The sequence below is a fragment of the Oreochromis aureus genome, linkage group 4 (assembly GCF_013358895.1).
Source record: "Oreochromis aureus strain Israel breed Guangdong linkage group 4, ZZ_aureus, whole genome shotgun sequence".
Classification (NCBI taxonomy): domain Eukaryota; kingdom Metazoa; phylum Chordata; class Actinopteri; order Cichliformes; family Cichlidae; genus Oreochromis; species Oreochromis aureus.
In genome coordinates, this window is record NC_052945.1 from 7,109,486 (window position 1) to 7,128,635 (window position 19,150).

The following is a 19,150-nucleotide window of genomic DNA, read 5'->3' on the forward strand; positions in this document are numbered from 1 at the left end:
TCCACAGGATAAAATTGCAGACCCGATAGTCTTGTTATTCAAAACAAAGCGTGCCGTTCCCCGTTGTCTTCACTCCTGGTCTCTTGTTTCATATTTTGTCTGATTTTTTTTTTGTATTTTTATTTTTTCCCCAGACACACGTTTTCATAACTCAAGGTTATTTTCTGGATGTCTATTTATCATTTTAAGCTTTGCACGCCTTCTCCCACCTCTCTGTGCCGCGACTAGTTATTTTCTCAATTGACTATCGTCCAGTTTCTCATTACTCATGCTCAAATGCCCTTTCCTCTTTGAGAAGCAAATACTCTTGATGTTTTTTTCTCTTTGTGGACAACTAACATTTTCTGTACTTGTTCTAAAATCTTGATATGTATTATCAGTGACTGCTGCCTGAATTTTCCATCCCGTATATGTCCGTGCACATCCTGCAGCATATGTGTCCATGTGCTTGTTTGGCCCAGTATGCTGCTCAAAGTTTTTAAATTAACCTCAATTGCTGCTTTCTTCTAAAATAAGATTGCTATTCTTTTCTATCCACATTGACTTATTTGCTTCCCTTTCATTCTTTCTGGCAAGGTTATCCTGAGGCACACAGCTCTTTTATAGGAACATAGAGGTGAGGAGGGAATGGGGTGGAGGGCCTGGCTTTGCCGCTAGCCATGCCTTAATCGATTGTGTTTAAAGGGATGTTGTGAGCCGAATATTTGAACCTGTCTCCTCATTAACAGTTGTCTGGGATTTAATTAAGAAGTAGAATGAATGTAATGTCAGTTGTATTTTAAAATGAAAGAGGAGTGCGAAGACGCACAACAAAGAAATTGAGAGTGAAAGAGACGAGAGGGGGAAAAACGAAAGAGGAGGCTAATTAGGGGATGAAGTTATGTTCATGCATCACTCCAGTTGAAATATTTCCTTGGTCTCTCTCAACCCCATTTTCCTCCTTACTCTCTTTTCCTCTTCCTCTTTCTCTCTCTGCATATAAATCTGCAAGAGCCCTTGGCAAAAAATTTTGTCACATCTTTTCTTTGCCTTTGGCACACAGTATGGGTATGCAAATACAAGAAAATAGAGACTTCAGCATTGTTGACACACTCTTCCTACACACAGAGTACAACCAGATATTAATGCCGGAGCCTGTTTCTCTACAACTGAAGTGGCTCAAGTACTTCTGTGTACTTTATTGATTTTTAAAATGTTGAAAACCACATTAAATTCCATCATTTCATCCATACAGTATATCATCCACATGACAAAACCATGAGCAACAAAAAGGTAAAACAGACAACCTTCACTTCATGACCCACATTTAAATACAACTTTATTCAGATCTGAGGACTCTTAGCCTTTATATATATATATATTTATTTATTTATTTATTTATATGTATAATTATTTTTTTGACAGTCTGAATTTGTTACTAATGTTTGTCGTGTGGATCAGTGTTGTCTTGCAGTCTCTAAGGCCAAAAAATCCACATCTGTTGGCACCAGGTGGGTCAACAATAAGGCTGCTGCCACCAACAACACCGTCCCATAGCGACATGACTTTCTCTTCAGCTTTGCCAAGCAGCCTTTCTTTATCTCGCCCCGGAGAGGCAGAGAGGGTGGAGTCTCAGTGAGAGTATTGCTGTAGATGTCAGAGGATCGGTAAGGAGCAGAGTGAGGAGCTTCTTCTCAGTGGGTAGCCCAACATGCGTCCTTGATATTTTCTATAATGGTACAGTGTTGAGGGCTCATGTTGACCAGTTTGATTCCTTCATATATGAGTATCCAACTTCTCTCCAGATGCCCTGCGGGACACGAGGAGAGGAATATCAAGGTTACTGGGCCATATCTGTGATGGGCACTACAATGGCGTGCTCTCGAAGAGATTTCACGTCCTCACAATCCAGGGGTTTATGTAAGAACTCTGCTTTGAACAGCAGAGAAGAAAATACTTAAACCAGCACATCTTAAGACTGTGTGTGCACACACATTTGTTTGATGGGATATAACTATAGAGAGAAACAGATAGCGGGGAGACAGGAGTTCTCACTGCCGATGTTCACTTGGCTCGACACTAAGCTCGCAGAGATTAGCCAGCTCAGCTCAGCACAGTGTGCTGGAGGGCAGGCAGGGCAGTAGTGAGGAACTACCCGCAGCAGGGTTCAACTTCAGGATAAGGGAGGGTACAGAGGCTGAAGCCAGTCAGCCAGGTCACACGCGGGGAGGAGACAACAGCATGAAGACGGCGGGGCACATGGCTGAGTAACATGCGGGTGTCTGGAGAGGAAGGGGCAGAGAGAGCTGGTGGGTGAGGAAATGGATGAACAGAGCAGAAGGCAGTGGTTCTTTCAAGCTGCTGGATGCATTTTAAACACGTGAAACTTCCTCCAGTCGAGGAAAAGGACTTTCAGACAACAAGTATACTTTCAGACAAGTATCAGGTCTATAGTTTGAGTTGTTGTCAAACCTGTTTTGAATGTTCCACTGGGATTCTGTGAATGCTTTCCAAAAAAAAAAAAAGACGAAGCTCAGATTGTAACTGTGATGTGGCTGAATCAAAATCTGCCTCTGTTTGCTTTCACATAGTTGGAACTCTGATTGATTGAGCCTCTTTAGGGAAATCCCTTCAGTGATTGTTGATTGTAAAACGTATGGAATAAGAGGCACAGCAGACAGATAAGTGTGTTGTCAACAAGCAGGGCATCCAAGCATTTATGAAATATGTGCTTAGATAAAACAATAACATGCAGAAGGAGACAGAGGTTTGACTCAGACAGATGAACACCATTTATAATGGCTGCGGGTGGTGTAGCTATCTGTCACCTGCAGACATGCTTGTGCACAGCTGACATTTGCTCCGGGCCACAGGTTGTTTGTTGCATATAGAGAAGAATCACCCCACTCTAAACTAAAAATCCGTCTCTGATGTGCAGATGTACAGCTCGTTGTTACTATCTTTAGCTGACGACGGGTTGTTTTCGTTTTTTTTAACCTCCTACTCTTGCTCTCTAAGCTCATAAAGCGCAGCCAGAGCAATGCATTTATGTCTGGCCTTATGCTACCCCCCACAGGAGGACGGCTTCATGGTGACTTTGCTGCTGCTTGGGTCCACTTGCGAGATTGCTGTGCAGTTGCAGTCACACATGTGTGTGCACAGATCTGGCTACATCACTGATGTCACAGTACATTAGCATCAAACTGGTTATCTTATATCACTGTTTAATGACTCTTCACACCTGTCTTGTGACTGTTCATCGTTAATGAACCAAGAAGGCATTGTGTCCTCATAAACAGGACAGTGGTAACCTCTCAGCACACAACATGTCACCCTATTTAATTCATAGCTCCATTGTGGCTGCTCTCCACTGATATTGTTTGTGAGAGTAACATGAGATGGGCCAGCCAGTGGCCATTTATCTTAATGAGAGCAGTTAATTCTGGGCTGAGCTTTGGCTGCTGCCGCCATACAAAAACACAGCAATCCCTGTGAACGTCCTCTTATCCTCCTACCCACTGACTTGATTTTCAGGAATACGTTTTGCCCTCTCATTGAAACCATAATTAGTTCTAAAGGAGATTAAATTACATGTAATTATTATGATAATATTTTCATTTATTCAAGATAACGGGCTGACTTTAGTGAACACAGTATTTGTCGTGAGAGAGCAATCTCCCTCACACAGTCAAAGTTATCAAGGCGTGAAATCAGGAATCCTGACGGCAACAAAATGTAATCTTTTTCATACAGAGGGGACAATAGAAGGCGCTGCATACTCTACGTCTCCTTCTCCACTTTAATTAAAAGAGCACACCGAATCTCCCCGTCTTTCACTCCCCTACCTTCTCTCTTAAGAGTGAAGGGCCAATTTTATCACTATGCAGAATCTAGTTATTTTCCTCACACTGAACTTGTCTTAAGCCCCGGTCCTGAATCTTTAATGAGCAATTTCTTTTCTTTTTTTTTTGGTAAATTTTATTATTTTTCCTCTCTCTACCTCCTATTTCTCTTTTATGGAACTGGGGTAATGTAACTGAAGGATATATTATGATTAGATTTTGCAGGTAAAGACTACACATCAGTGATACGGTAGGGTGGCTGCATCAGAGAATGCAGATGGGAAAAGAGAAACCGAGTGTGAGGAGGGACTTTAAACATTGTTCTGGGGGTGGACGTTCCCTCACATTAAATATATGCCCTTTAAAAAGACTGAGAGTGTAACCTGAATGGTCCTATGGTTGGTTACACTTTACATTCATCTTCTCTTTATGAAAAAAAAAAGATTTATGTTCCCTGTGGTATGTTTCAGTCAGTGTGGCACTTTACCATATTTATAAAGTCTGATTTTGCATCAGCTCTCCAGTGGATCATATCAAAGATGCAATACTGCGTTGTGACTTTGAAGAAGAAGAATTTGGTAAAGGGTGTTTAAAAGGACATTAAGACAACATTAACAAATGACTTAATGGAAGAGAGAAATAGCTGGCGAGAAGTTGGCATATAGAAACTGGTCTGAGGTAAGAATGTGCAAGTTGGCGGTTTTTGATTTTTCCCTACCAGTCCAGTTAATGAATACTGCAGTTAAGCATTCTGAATGCCTCATTATCTGCATACTGTACTTTTTGTTTTGCATATATGTTTATACATCTTACAACAGTCAGGCTACAGAGAGGTTTTTTTTAAAGTGTCTCGCTGCCGCTATGACATTCACAGACTTGGTTTCCTCCTCACGAGTTGCAGTCACTCCCACTCATCCCCCTTTTCCTCTCTCCTCCTGCCTCTCCTCCCCGCCTACAGGTCCTCTAGCCCGAAGGCAGGTAGGGCATCTCGTTATGGTAGTTGTAGTCCGGGCAGACCTTCTGCACCAGGCGGTAGTCCGTACTGTAGAAGGAAATATAGATACAGATGACCTTGAAAGGCTTGGAGCAAATCCAGGACACGTGGCTCTGGATCTGCTCCTGGAAACAGGTCTTGGATGGGTCATAGTTGCACAACGAGGTGCGTTTGCTGCGATCCACCTTCTCATAGTCTACACGGCAGTTGAAGATCTTGGAGTCCTTGGGGTAGACCACACTCTGGCGCTCCAGGTCAAACTCTACTGCCTTGACAGGTGGTACCAGGCTGACTGAGATGTTGCCCTGGCCTGTGGAGTTGTGTCGAAAGTAGACGCTGAATGTGCCGTTACCGTGATCCACAATCTTGCCGGTGATTAGCAGGTTAAGCCTTACTGTCTTGATATTGGAATAGAAGTCTCCCCAGCCAAACATCTTCTTGAACTTGCCGGTTTTAACAATTGGTCGACGTTTGACCCTGGGGTTCGAGGCGTCAGGCTTGAGCAGATCACTGCCCAACATCTCCCAGAACTCCTGTTTCGAAAACTCCTGCTTGGAGAAAGGGACTGGAGAGTGGTAGGGCAGCTCCAGAGAGGTGGCGTTAGCAGCTCTGCTTTTACTGTGTAGCATCCAGCGGCTCAGGGGTGAGAGCGAAGCCTGCCCGCCCAGGAGGCCCACTGTCTGGGAGGAGTCATCTGAGGAGCTCTTGGAGTTTGAGGAGTCATCTTCTTGACTCAGTGCCACCTGGAGAGTATTGTGGAGGAGGGGATCAGAGAAGGTAAATGGAGAAAAAAAAAGGTATAAGCAATTATTAGCAAGGTAGAAAAAAATGTAGACAGAAACCAAATTAACGGTTTAATCAATACTTAATTTAGTGTTCATACCTCGAGAGATTTTAACTGACATTCTATCAATGTTTTATTTATATATATTTATATAACTTTACGCTAGTGCTATTATTAAAATCTTTTGTTTACCTTGGCTGAGAAAGAAATACTCCCTTATGTCAAGTTCTCACAGAGGCAGAGTAATTCCCTAAGCTCACTCGGCTCCATCAGCTACTTGGGAGGCCAGAGGGCTCAAAGAACAGATTCAAACACAAAATCCACATCATAAATGAATTCACGTGACATGTGTGACTCCTGTGTTCTTGAACAGTTTAATCAATATTTGTGAAAGTGGATATTTGTCTGCAAAGGCTTTGAAACAATGAAGAGCTGCAATCAGGAAATGTACTGTACATACTAACTGTTACTAAAATTAATTAATTAATTTTCACCAGAACTAAATTGCAAGATAATCCAAGTGGAAAGATTTTTTTCCTTGTATTAAAATCCTAAAGGAAAAATGTCAAAGTGGAAAGTAGAGACTAAGCTATGTTTCTTGTTTTAAAGTGAGCTTTTTGCTTCTTAAGCACTCCGGTATGAGTGCATGGGGAAACTACTATGGCCTCGAAACATTTGGTTGGAGGATCAAAGTGTTTGAGGATGGGGAGGTGGGCAAACGGGAGGGCCTGAGAATAAAGTGTAATGTCCAATTAAGACTTCCAGTGTTTTAATTAAAGAAAAAATCTGTATCGGCAGACACACAAAGCTGTCAGATGTTAACATCAACTGAAGGGAGGGGAAGAGGAAGGAGGGAGATAAGATAGTGCTGCTGTGCTCAGCAGTAGCTTTGTGATGAGTGTGTGAATGTGCTTGCAAAGTAATGGGTAATTATTCAATGGTAATGATCTATTAACAGGTAGCTTCTGTCTAATGTGCCATGGAGGTATCCAGAATTGTTGTGTCCTTTGGATCTGATAGTAAGGAGCACACACTCACATCGTTTGTGAATTTTGAGTTGTGGTAAATGCAAACAATAAGTGATGCAAATGCGAGCGCTGGGGTAAGTTTGTGTATGTGTGTGCGTGCGTGTGTGTGCGCGCTCTGCCCAGAGAGATTTTACAATGATGCATAATGCATGCATCTCTGTCTGTGCTCTGATCCATCTACTGTCTTGACTGCCAGGGCTTCCTTATACAGGCTTAGTCAGGATTATTAAGTCTGACTCATTTTTATTCCATTTTATGCAGGTTTTTCAAGCTCACTCAGATTTGTTCACTTGCTCTGCAGTTAGTCAGTGATATTGATTTTTCTGTCTCTCTAAAAACATGTATTTCCTTTCATAACAACGTGTATCGCATTTCAACTGTCTTGAAAGGATTCCCACTGATGTGGTTGTGGTCTGGTGTTTGGACTCAGATGAGAGGACACCCTTTTCCCCTTAATCTGGCTTTATTCCCATGGGGGTGTTACAGGCCAGATGCCCTCTGCTCTAGTTACCTGTCTGCTGCTACGCTACACTGCTGCTTAGATCCTTCAGTCTCCCCACGGGGGCCGATAACAGTCCTGACAAAGACTCCTTCCTCTTGAAACAGATAGCTTCTTTGAGAATCCCAAACTCATTAATAATGAACCAAAATTCAAAAGCGCTTAGACTTATTGATTTTAATCTTTTCAAACATATCTTTGTTTTTTTTTCTTTTTCTCTCATTTTCTTTTTAGACAGGAAAGTTGAGGCTAGACAGGATGACTTTGATGACATACCATTACCCATGGCTCCTATTGAAGGACTAGTTTGTGTTTGATTTCTCTTCTTCAGTGAGCCCATGGCTGCTGGGCACAGAGGGTAGCAATCTGCCTGCCTCCCCAGATAGCACTCAAGAGCCCCTGCGGTGTCCTACAGTTTCTATGAAACTGCCCATTTGTTTTAAGATTCTCATCACTTTGCCAGCAATTCTCAGATGGTGCCAGTGCTCGTATCTGAGCAGAAACATATTGCAACATGCTTTGTTGTAGCTTACACATTAAGCAAAGTATCCCTCCTCCTTCCCTCTTTTGCACAGTCTTCATTAGGGAGTCAGAGAGGCTGGGCTGCAGGAGTAGAGATGAAGTGAACGCTGTGCTATTGTTAAACAGAAGATTTAAATGTCTGGCACTGCTGGAAGTGTCAGATCCAGTGTACAGCATCATTGTCAAAGGCAAATGGAAGAATGAGCTTAATTTGGCTCTGAAGAAAACCTGAGTTAGAGCGACAACACTTACTAGAGTAACAGAACACACTCTGTGCACCAGTCCAAACACAATACCTGTAACTGGAATTGTGTTTTTGGCAATAAATGAATAGTAGTCTTTGTGGTTTCACTGTTGAATGATGTATCTTAAAGGTAAATGAAGTCACACATTATATGGTAGCACATGACAGTGCTGCCTTCTAAAAAAGTGCACAATGCTACAATTCTTATCCCCTTTGCATTTAACTATGAAAATACAGGAAGCTTATGATTTAAGATATTGTAGAATAACTGAAATTAGTTTCGTTTTCAGAGTGAAAAAACAGAACGTTTTGCTTTACTTTAGGGGAATGTTTTTGTATTTGGGAAACAAAAACATTGTTTTATTAACAATCCAGCACTAAATGCCATCTGCTTTGGGTATTTATATAAGCCACATGCTTTCAGATTTATAATCTAATCTAACAGATGATGATGTACTGTGAGTACCTTGCATTTTTTAATGATCAGTTTCATAAAATTTTAAGAAGTGTTTTAAAGAGTTAGAAAATGCGCGGTTGTTCCAGGGCTGTAGCCACTATACCAAAGTTTTATTGTTCACTAGGTCATCCTAAAATATACAACATAAACCAGCCATATAGTGCAACACAGTGTAATGTTGCTTTGAAAAACCAGAAGAAGTTTCTCTCAGAGTAAGTTTGTTTTGTTTCATGAAGCTTGGCAAGATGTATCCCAGCTTTAAGTACTGTAGGCAAAGTGTGGGCGATGGGCAATCAGGTCTTAGTGAGGGGGTGGAGGTTCGGGGTGATTTTGTCATTTGTCATGTGCACTAAGTGAGTCAGTGAAACGGCTGGAGAGGATGGGAGGTGGCTGCGGGCTCTGTCGCTGTGGTAATTGTGAGTCATTCAGCCTCAGTGAGCACAGGCCCCAAGCCTCTCTAGCAGCAGGACGTATGGTAGGGGAGCGATCCTCAGAAGCCTGGCTGCTCCACAGGCAATAATCAGCCTGTTACTGTGACAGGTACACCATTTTAACCCCTTTCCCCTGGTGACAGAAACACTCTGTTGCCATAATATAGCACAGAGATCATGGGGTGACTTAAGTAAAATCTCCACCATAACTCACAGAAGTAAGGGACTGGTGATAGACCACTGTTTCTAAGAAGTAGTCTACACATTCTGACGTAACTTGTGACTGTTGGAGATATCCTGCAAAATATACTTCAGAGATGAAGAGCTACATGGATTTCGCATCTCTACTGTGAACAGATTAGGTAGTCAACTTCAGATTTTTTTCCTTCTCAATGAGGATTTGGCATTTTGTTCTGTTTTGTACTGTTTCTGATATTTTTTTCAAAACAAAAAATTAAATCATTAAATCAACTACTGTTGTAAAACGGAGTTGTAGCAACAAAACTACATTAACTGTGCCGGTCTTATTGTCTTTCAGCTGACTGTCTTGGTTTTCGAGACCGTTCTCATTCCCAGCATGTAACATACCGACGATTTGTCACATCCCGAGACATCCCACAGGAACGCGAAAGGTAATCTTCCATGTCACCATGATACGCACGGGATTGTGGATGGAATCCAATAGAATGACACTCCCGGCGGTAACACAAGTTCCAGCCGTGTCCAGGCCTAACCCTAACCTTAATCCTAATCATAATCTTATCCTTAATCATATTAAATAGTGTTTTCCAAAGCAATTAATGATGAGAAACTAAAATAAATGTACATGTGTAGATTCATTCCTCATGTTTCTAACCGCGTAACATACCGATGATTTGTCATATGGCGTCGTATGTTACATTTTGAGATGAGAATGTGTTGGGTTTTCAGTACTCCTCCGATTTTCTCTCACTGATCTTCAGGCTTTGTTTTCGGTCACAGCATGTACTTGTTCCTATTGAAAACACTTCAAATCCCATTGACTGTACACTGGCTGCTGAGCATCAGATCTCATGAACACAGTGGTACATTCTGCAGCTCAAGAATTAGATGTTTATAATGGAGGGACCAAAATGTAATAAAAATGCAATCAGTGGGAAACAAAGAGTCTAAATGAATGCTAATATTGCAATGGATTGCCTTATTAGCTAAAATGGTATTGCCATGGTAGTGTTCATCATAGGGTTTATGGTGAAGCCTTTGTTGGGACACCTGAGCTGAATTTAGTTTGTCAATTTTCTGACATACAGCTTACATATGTATCTTTGCGTGTTATATGAATGCATGAGCTGGAAAAGAGTAAACTTATTGATTGAATCCTTCAGTGGGGGCCACCCGATGGGGCTTAAGCATGTGCTTGTCCTGCAGAGCTGACAAGTTCAATAAGCACTCCACTTTCCTCTGGCTGTTGAGTTGAAATATTCATCTCTAATATGACATCAATTTTTAATTAAAGACCGAGGCAGCTCAGATTTCTTAAGTGTTAGTCAATGCTTCATTCACACTACCACCTTACCCACGCCCCGCCCGTGCCTCCTCTCCCCATCTCCAGATGTAATATGCTCACTGCAGGAGATTTCTCTGTTACATGATTAAAGTCTGAAAATGGCTGTGCCCTTATAACTAATTATTCTTCTAGCTAGTGTAGATCCAAGAAGAGGTGAGCGAGAGAAAGGTAATTTCACAAGAAACAAGCCATTTGACTCTTAATGAATAATTTACTCCAGCTTCTCTGGGGTCACTGGAACTAAGATCTGCGGTACGTGAACAAACTCAATACACTGAATCTTTTTTATTCGAAACTATTTTTTCTAACATACTCTGTCTTTCTGCATCCTCCACCCTTCTTTTTACCAGCCCATTTTGGACATGTTCACTTGTGCGGTCCCAGAGGACTTGAGCTCATTTTGTATGCTCAGACTGAAGCTAGACTCTGAATTGGCTATCAAATTTTTACATTATAAGATATCGACAAGTTGGCAGTGCGAGGGAGGATGGAAAGTGGCAGCAGGGGATGGTTTCTCCCCAGTTATTCCCCACAGAGTGGGGACCAAAGCAAGGGCTGGGAGACTCAGCTGATTAAAGCCACTGCTACAGTAGTCATACCTGTCTGGTAAAGGCTGGGAGGACTGCAGGATTGTCTCATGGAGGCATAAAACCCTCAGTTAAATGCCCTTTTTATTAAGGGCTGTTGTCTGATACAGTGCGACAGTCTTTCTGTTAATTTTTGAACACATATAAATGAAAATAATTTTGTCATTCCTGCACAACCACCATTAATATGCTCCTGAGGGAGGCTGTTAAATTGCTTCAGTGGAGAGGTGCTGAGTGGCCAAATCAGACAATGGTTTAGCTGTGCAACTCCCAGCTGAGAAAGTGTGTAACTGTGTGAATGGGCTCCTTTTACACTTATAGTACCTCTAAAAAGGTCCTGAATCTTGGGATTCTCTCATTAGCGGACAGCTGTGGTTGAACTGAGAATATGTTGGGTCACTGTCATTTAATTTATACGTGGGCTAGATGTGTTCACATTAGCATGGTAAACGCGCACGCCTAGCCGACTGCTTTGAGGTTCTGTCTGGCATCACGAGTGGCATACACATAAAGCTGCTAAAGTGAATATGTAAACCTCATTTACATATGACAAACAGGTCAGACACTTAGATGTCTGAAGTTCCAGCCGTCTCAGCAATCTTCTAGCTGAATTTAGACTTTTCAGTGTTTTAACTGATTAAACCAAATGTGAGCAGGAAGGGGAAACGTGATCACAAGTGCTTGCTTGTAAGACATTTGACACTCTGCAGTCCATCTCAGCTGGATTGGACACAATCTGGAAATGTCACCAGCGGAACAGAAACACGATTCAGTTTCTAAAGGAGAGATGCTATAGGTAAAGTAGCCCTGTAGATAGAGCTTTATTCTATCTATCTATGAAGGTAATTTTCTTGTTTTGTTCCTTTTCTTTTATCATTAAGAGCCTGCTTCATGGTACATTTTATTCCTACAACCATAGTGATAACTGAGAGCATTTTTAGATTTATGAAGTGATGAAAGGAAATTGCCAAAGGCACCTCTATGAAAACCCTTTGACTCTAATGTGCCAAGAAGAATTGGGAACCTGGCTTTGTTCAATGTTTAAATGTCTATTTTGGAAAAGTATGTGCATTACTTCAATATGATTTGCATATTTGAAATTTAACCATCATTTTTTTAACCATTCTTACATAATATCTTGCTCAAATGACAGTTGTTAACATTAATGTTGTGTCCTGCAACTATAAAACGGTAAATATAAAACATAAATAATATGACCATGATAAAGCTCTCTAAAAATCAATGTTGGTTTCTTTTAATGAAATGGAAAAAATGGATTGATAAATCAAGTTACCTTAGCTTAAACAGTTAATAGACATTTAGGTGTCACTTTAGAGATGGCTTTTTAGAGTAATTGTGCGATCTGTGTAACTCCTCAAATTGATGTTTCATGTAGCAATGTAATAAAAAATCAGAAATCAATGTGCTTTGCAAAAACATTCCCATTATCCATGGCTGTGCATTTCCTATAATTGGAAACCCCTGTATAGACTCTCAGCAGGCCCTGTCTGGACATGTGCACCACTCTGACCCTGAAAATCACTGTACCGTCACTGGTCGGCACGCTGGTAAACTGCATACTAGATGGTCAGTCATGCAGAACAGACTGTTTACAGATTTTGAGAGAAATGAGAATATTAATGGGCTTCTGCACACTGGTTTCAGTCTGGTGTGGCAGCTCAAGCAACACCATGATGAGGTCAGCATGAAAGCTTTGGTTTTCTTCAGTGTTAAACTACACTGACAGCCGAGTGTTCCCCTTTCAAATAAACCCAAATCCCCTGGTCCCATATTGCCTTTTCCACTATTGCTGAGATGCCTACAGATTTTAAAACAATGAAAGCTTCACTTTATATTGATACTTCCTATTACAGTTTGTATTTTCAGAAAACATTCAAACAACTTTGATTATTGTTAGCTCCAGCAGAAGCTCTGTGAAATTAAAATGTCGGTTATGGATTTTCCCATCCTTAGTTATTCCTTTGTGCGAAAGTCATGCGCATCTTTATCTGGCTCCCCGGGGAGTTACACCCACTCATTATACCCGAGGCAACGAGTCATTTTTCTTTAAGCTGTGCACTGTAATCCACACTTCACTATCTGAACCAGTAGACAAACCTACAGATATTCTTTCAGGGTCTGCTCTGTCTTCCCTGCAGTCTCCTAGAAAGCAATGCCACAGTAAATTGTGCTGGTTTTGAGGAGACAACGTATTCTGTCTGAGGACAGCTTGGCGCTTCAATATGAAGGGCTGTCAGTGTGTCAGGGTGTGTGCTTTCTCTCTGTCTGTCTGGGTCTCTGCTACGGGGCTGCCTGGAGCCTGTGGGAGGGGCTCACTGGGTGGTCGGGGGTGGTGGAGAGGTGCACCTCTGGGGTCCTACATGCTGTGCATGTTCATAACTCAAGCCGTTTTACCCTGCAAGCAATAGGCTACAAAGATTGTCCAGGACTGCTCATCCGCTGCTGCGTCATGTTTATATGTTGTTTATATGTTCTGCGACTGCTCCTAGCTGTTTAATTTGTTCGAATGAAACAAAGAGGAAAATAGCGCTAGAGCCACACAAGTAAAGTGACGAGAAGAGAATAAGAATCAAAAAGCAAAGACATCAAATTTAAGCAATATTCAAGGATGCCCGAATTATCTGAGCAAACCAATTACTTTTCTAAATGCATTATTAATAAAAAGACACTAATCTTAGCAATGATAAAGTACTTTGCATATTTTTTTCAAAATGATCTGGAAAAAATACAAATAGTGCTAGATCCAGAAGCTCATGTAAATAAACGCTGAAAGTGATTGATGCTGTAATAATAATAACCTCAAAATGTTGTTTTCATCAGTAACAAGGGGATATTGTTTAACTTATCTTCCTATCATTACCCCAGAATTAAGAATTATGTGGAAGTGGTTTAGCCTAAAAACACTATTATCTACAAGTCCATTAGATTTTTAGTTTCCTAAATAAAAACGACTCCTATTGATACTGAAGGTCAGATCTTTGAGTAAACTTTTTTGGTTATTTAATCACTGCTTGTTTGAAGGGTATGACCTGAATTGTCATTTTCCTCTATGTTGATGGATAAAACATGAAGTGCATTTTCTGCTGCTGATGATAAAGATATAATGAGATAATCATTTTCATCTTCACGTCACCCAGTTATGACATTCATAACTATACGGCACATACCCTCAGCACAGTAGACTGCTCGGCTTGCGTGGATACAGAGCCGACCTTCCCTTATGATAGAAATTTGACAATTATGAATGAGTTTTTGTGTTTCCAGCATCTGCGTGGGATGAGAGGCGCAGAGTGAAAGTTTATAAGATGGCAAAGAGGACGAGAGCGGGGAAGCTGAAGAAAAAAACTGCGCTCGGTCTGGTGCGGCTGTACACGTTTGTGACTACATGCGATGTATGCAGCATCGGACTGAGTTTTCTTCTATTTGTTTCGCAAGATGAGGTGGTATGTATCTGGGTGGACAAGGTCAGTGACCCTGCTAGGAGGACAGGTATCTAAGAAACATGAATCTAAGAGTTTGTGACAGGCCAGAACAGAGAGGGGAGTCTGATGTGGTTAGAATTAGCGTCAGGCAGCCTCTGCTCTTTAACTACACGCACAAATCTTCAGCTTTGCACAGAGTGCGTTTGCCGCACCATGCTGTCTTCTGCTGTTTCACACACAGCAAAAGCTGCCTGGATTTAATGTCTTTTGTTGTCTCAGTTTTTGTGCTGTTATGCTTCTGTGATGTAAAATCTTGTCTTTGTCACAAAACTGATTTTGGCTCTCCAGCTTTAAATGTAACAGCACAATTTGTTATTAATTGATTCGCCGTCTTGAGTAAGTGTTTCCTTGCTGATGGCAAAGTCAAATGGAGGGTGTGAGTAAAAGTTAAGAAAGAGAAAACAGAACAGCACTAGTTCCCAATTTCCCAGTGTGAATTCTTCAAAGTGTCACATTTTCTTTTCTTTTCTTTTTTTTCAAATTACTTACACGCAGAGCGAAAAGTGTGGCATGTAGACCTTCAAATATGTATGAATGTCTCCACAGAAATTCAATTTGTAAAAAGTGACATTCGGTGCTCAGCTACAGAAGTGAAATTCAGTTATCAAGCATGATGGCCAGTGTCTGCATCTGTGCAGAAAGCAATCAGTGTGAGCATAAAGCGGTTCTGTCTCTCACGGCCACAGAAAGGCTACCTGGGGCTACCCCTTCCAGAAAAATCTGGTGAGAAAGAGCATCTGTGATTCACAAAGAGTCAAGCCTACGTTCCCCCAGAGATTTTTAATACATGAAGGTTACAGCGCAAAATTACTTAACAAAAAGCTCTTTTTGAATATCTCCATTTATTGAACTGTAGAGACGCAATTCTCCTTGTCAGTAAAATTATAGTTAGGTTTGCATTTTCCAGTCTAAAATAACACAAATGTGCCGTGTTGAATTCGAGTAATGCATTTGGTTCTTCAAACAATTGCAGAGAAGAAATTCTGCAGCTCACCGGAGCATCAGAGTTCAATGCCCTTTTCGAGGACACTTCATTCTTCTATTGATAGTTCCTAAGATTGTTGAAAGAGAGAGCTGCACATCTCGTTGACCTCACTCCTCCCAGATTTCACTGGCTGGTCTGAGATTTCATCCCATCAACCCTGGTTCATCCACACGGCTGCGTTTGTAATTCCGTGTGGATTAACATGTGTAATTCTGTGAAAATCACACAGAATCTGTGATGACTGTCAATTAGGGGTATAAACCTCTGAGGCAGATGTTTAGCTGACTCCTTTTCTAGCACCAATATCTTGGTTCACTCCAGCTCTTTTCTTTCATTCTTACATCTGCCTACACCTGTCTATTTGCCCTTCCAAAACTGGAAATTTTCACATTAGAGCTGACTCTCACTTTCATCCTAAGTATTCAATAGACTGTCTTGAGAAAAATCACTCTAGCGATTTAGTTTAGTGAAACAAATGCAGTCAGATTGCTGAGCTTCACTGATGAAAAATAACTCCAACTGCTGCCAAAAATAAACATAATTTCTCAAGCAGTCAATTATACAACTGAGATGGCTTTTATTATTCATAACCCTTCATTCAAATTCAGGGGATAATTAACATTTGAAACACATCATTCATCACATAAACAACAACCAGAGTGGCACCTTGTGTTAATAGTCGTCTGTATTAGTAGCCATTTGCAAAAGATCCCTCGAGACTGAACCCTCTCTGAAAATTGCAGCGCTATTACAACAGAAATCATCCAAATCGAATTTTTAATGCATAGCAGGCTCATGTGATTATTAATCACTGCTCCATTACTTAATAAAAAGTTACTTAATTTATTAATTGCTCCATAATTTATCAGTGTCACAGGGCTAATGAATTACCCAAGATTCCCTGCTGAGGGATGCCGTGTACGTTTTTCATAGATACATGGTCTGGCGAGAGGGAGAAAAAAAGGCTCTAATTAATGTCATTATCATTTAGCCACAGACCTTCTGGGTTACAATAGGCTGCAGCCCTGCAGCTCACAAAACGCTTCCAGAACCAAAACAACAAGTGAGTGTTAAGCCTATTATCCCCACTCTTGTATCTAGTTATACAACAGCTGAAAAGGCACTCGTCCCCCATATTTTAAGACAGCGTGTGGTCTCATATTTCACAGAGAACTGAAGAATCCGTTGAAAGAGCTCCGTCTCAGCCAAGAATATCACTGAGTCTGTTAAGTCACTTACAACCACTGTCTGTTAGACCTCAGATCCTCAAAAGAGCTATCACTTTATTCTGAGTATCTGAATAATACCTTAATATGAAAACCACAAGGTCATCCTTGAAGGAATGCCGTCACAAACGGGTTGAACAGCCACTCAACCTCACTTCAGTATTTCAGTCACTCATGTTTTTTTTTTGGATCTTGCTCATTCCCTGGGCCCTGAGATGACTGAGCTACCCTTAGCCTAGGGGTTTCCGAACAGAAGGATGTTTTCAAGTTTTCTCATGCGATTTAAGAGCTGACTTCTCATTAAAGGCTGCTTTTTAATAAATCTAGAAGCGCACATGACAGAGGAGTGGGTGATCCAAATTAAATTGTAAGGTTATGCAATGCTGGCAGTATTATTTAAGCTACAGAAACTTCAGTGTTTACATATCCATTATAGGATGGCAGGGGTGTTGTGTATGAATCCATTTAGCATTAATTTGCTGAATTAGATCTCATAAATTTCTCTCCACCTACTGTATAAATTCAGTCTTTAATCACATCTTTCAATAAGGTAAGAGCTCTCACAGCAAAGACTACAAAAACAAACCAGCGCTTTTATCTTTCTGTGGATCTTTCACATGAAAAAGTATTCAAGCTTTTGTCTTGCTGATTCTGCTGTACCGTTTCACACACAAGAACCTTGGGGCATGGCCCTATAGTGTAAAGGTGCTACAGCTTATATCAAATCAAAGCCATAATTTAAAGAGTGCTGAAATGTGGCTTATATCTTGTGTATAATGCATTTCTATAACGCCTGGTTTTCACGGAAGGTTAAATAAACTTTTCCTCAGTTGATTCACAGTTTTGCGTTTGATATTTTAGAGTTGATTTGATAAAGTAAATCATAAATTTGTAACACTGTAACTTTTTAATGGACATGTAGTGTTTGTTGACAGTCTTACAGTGCTGAGGACCGAAGCGGCTCCAAAGACGCACAGAGTAAAACAGATTTGTGACAAACACCGATGGCACGGTGCGCTCAGCACGCTGCCAGCACGAGTGTCCCCCGAGAATAGTGACACTGTGCCCGGCGTACCCGAGACGAGCGGGGTCAGAGTGAATGTTATTGTCTTAACAATTACTAGTGATAGCAAAAAAAACAAACAAACAAACCAGACATCAGCAGAATTTGGTTTGCGGTGAACACAGTGCTGTCGTGCAGCAGTCCAGGATTATCTCTGCATCTTTGTAAGAAGCACAAATGACCTGCACGTCTCGTAATTTATCATTTCCATCAGATTAATCTAAGCTGTCAGCTGCTATCCACGCACGTCTGCGCAAACATTTCCCCTTTAATTAGCGTATATCACGGAGTTTGGAAGTTTTTCCTCTACGGTTCGTTCTGACGCACAAGATATTTTGAGGTAATTCGAAGAAAGATGCATAAAGACCCCAGTGTGACTTTTTTTTTTGCACACTCCCACTCTTTTCTTACCAAACAAGCGGTTCCGTTGAGGAGGAGCAGGATGAAGCCTCGGTTGGGACGCATCATTCCGGCGCGTAAAACCCACAGTCCCCTGCCCCGGCAGGAAAAACAGAAAAAGAAAAAAAGAATATAGATTGTTAATGGTAAGAACAAAAAACTCCCGAAGACGGGCTTTTCCTCCTTCAGGAAGATGCTCTTCCTACAGCACCCGGTCCCTTTCGGCTGGCGCACGGTCCCATGCCCATGGCTGACTCAAGTGCTGTTTCCACAGACCTAAAAAACGTAGGAAACCACTTGGAGTGATTCTCTACTGTCTTTACTTTTTTTTCACCAATCCCGTGTTTGAGTCAGATTACATATGGTGTGAGAAATCCATGAACATGCGGAAGGCTGTTATCATCCATGCAAAAATGAAGCGATTCCGGCTCAGAGTTAGACGGGTACACAGGGTGGTGGGTAGATCATATCTGGTCACTGGTGCCAGTGGAGATCCTGGAGGGATGGAGCTGCAGCCTCCTGCAGAAACTGAGCGATGCTGAGACTGGCAAGAGCAAACAGACGTTTTAACAGTTCTCTCTCTCTCTCACTCTGCCTCTACCTCACTCCCTTCCCCTACCCATGTGTTTGTGTCTGTCCCCTTCTTTCTCCAGTCTCCAATCTCTGTTTCCCTCTCTTACCCCCTCCCTTATCTCACTTTCTTCCCACCTATCTAGCATCTCCCTCTTTCAGTTACTTTCTCTTTACTCAGTTGAGCTAACATATAATTGTATAAGTTACAGTAAACATAAATATCCAGTAGTTACACAACGATAAACATCTGTCCCACTTGTGTGAGGGCTTGAGTGTTTTCCATTCCCTTGTGAGTATTTCTGACGTGAGTTTTTCAGCCTACAGCAGTCGGCCTTACTAATCCACTGACAACTCTGTGGGCATTTCTCACCAGCAACCCTTTCATTAAATATAATCATCACTGTGGGTGGGTGAAAAACATTGATTGGGAAAGACTGGATCTTTTTTCACACTGCACTTGTCACAACAAAAACAACTCTTGTCATATG

At 41.3% G+C, this 19,150-nt stretch overlaps 1 protein-coding gene across 1 annotated transcript; it reads right to left on the minus strand.

Annotated features, from left to right (window-relative positions):
• Window positions 1–1,149: 1,149 nt before the first annotated feature.
• LOC116309302 (neurexophilin-1) lies at window positions 1,150–18,706 on the minus strand. Its single transcript, XM_031725872.2, has 2 exons — window positions 18,102–18,706; window positions 1,150–5,558 (listed from the first exon to the last, which is right to left on the minus strand). The coding sequence occupies exons 1-2, from the start codon at window positions 18,156–18,158 to the stop codon at window positions 4,785–4,787; spliced, it is 831 nt and encodes a 276-aa protein (XP_031581732.1). The 5' UTR covers window positions 18,159–18,706; the 3' UTR covers window positions 1,150–4,784.
• Between the last annotated feature and the right edge of the window lie 444 nt (window positions 18,707–19,150).

What these genes read in the sequence shown, in the direction of transcription:
- LOC116309302 (XM_031725872.2), bottom strand. Translation starts at nt 18,158, where the DNA reads ATGATGCGTCCCAACCGAGGCTTCATCCTGCTCCTCCTCAACGGAACC. An exon ending in TCAACGGAACCGCTTGTTTG is followed by an intron (nt 5,559 to 18,101) that starts GTAAGAAAAGAG and finishes AATACTCTCCAG; the next exon opens with GTGGCACTGAGTCAAGAAGA.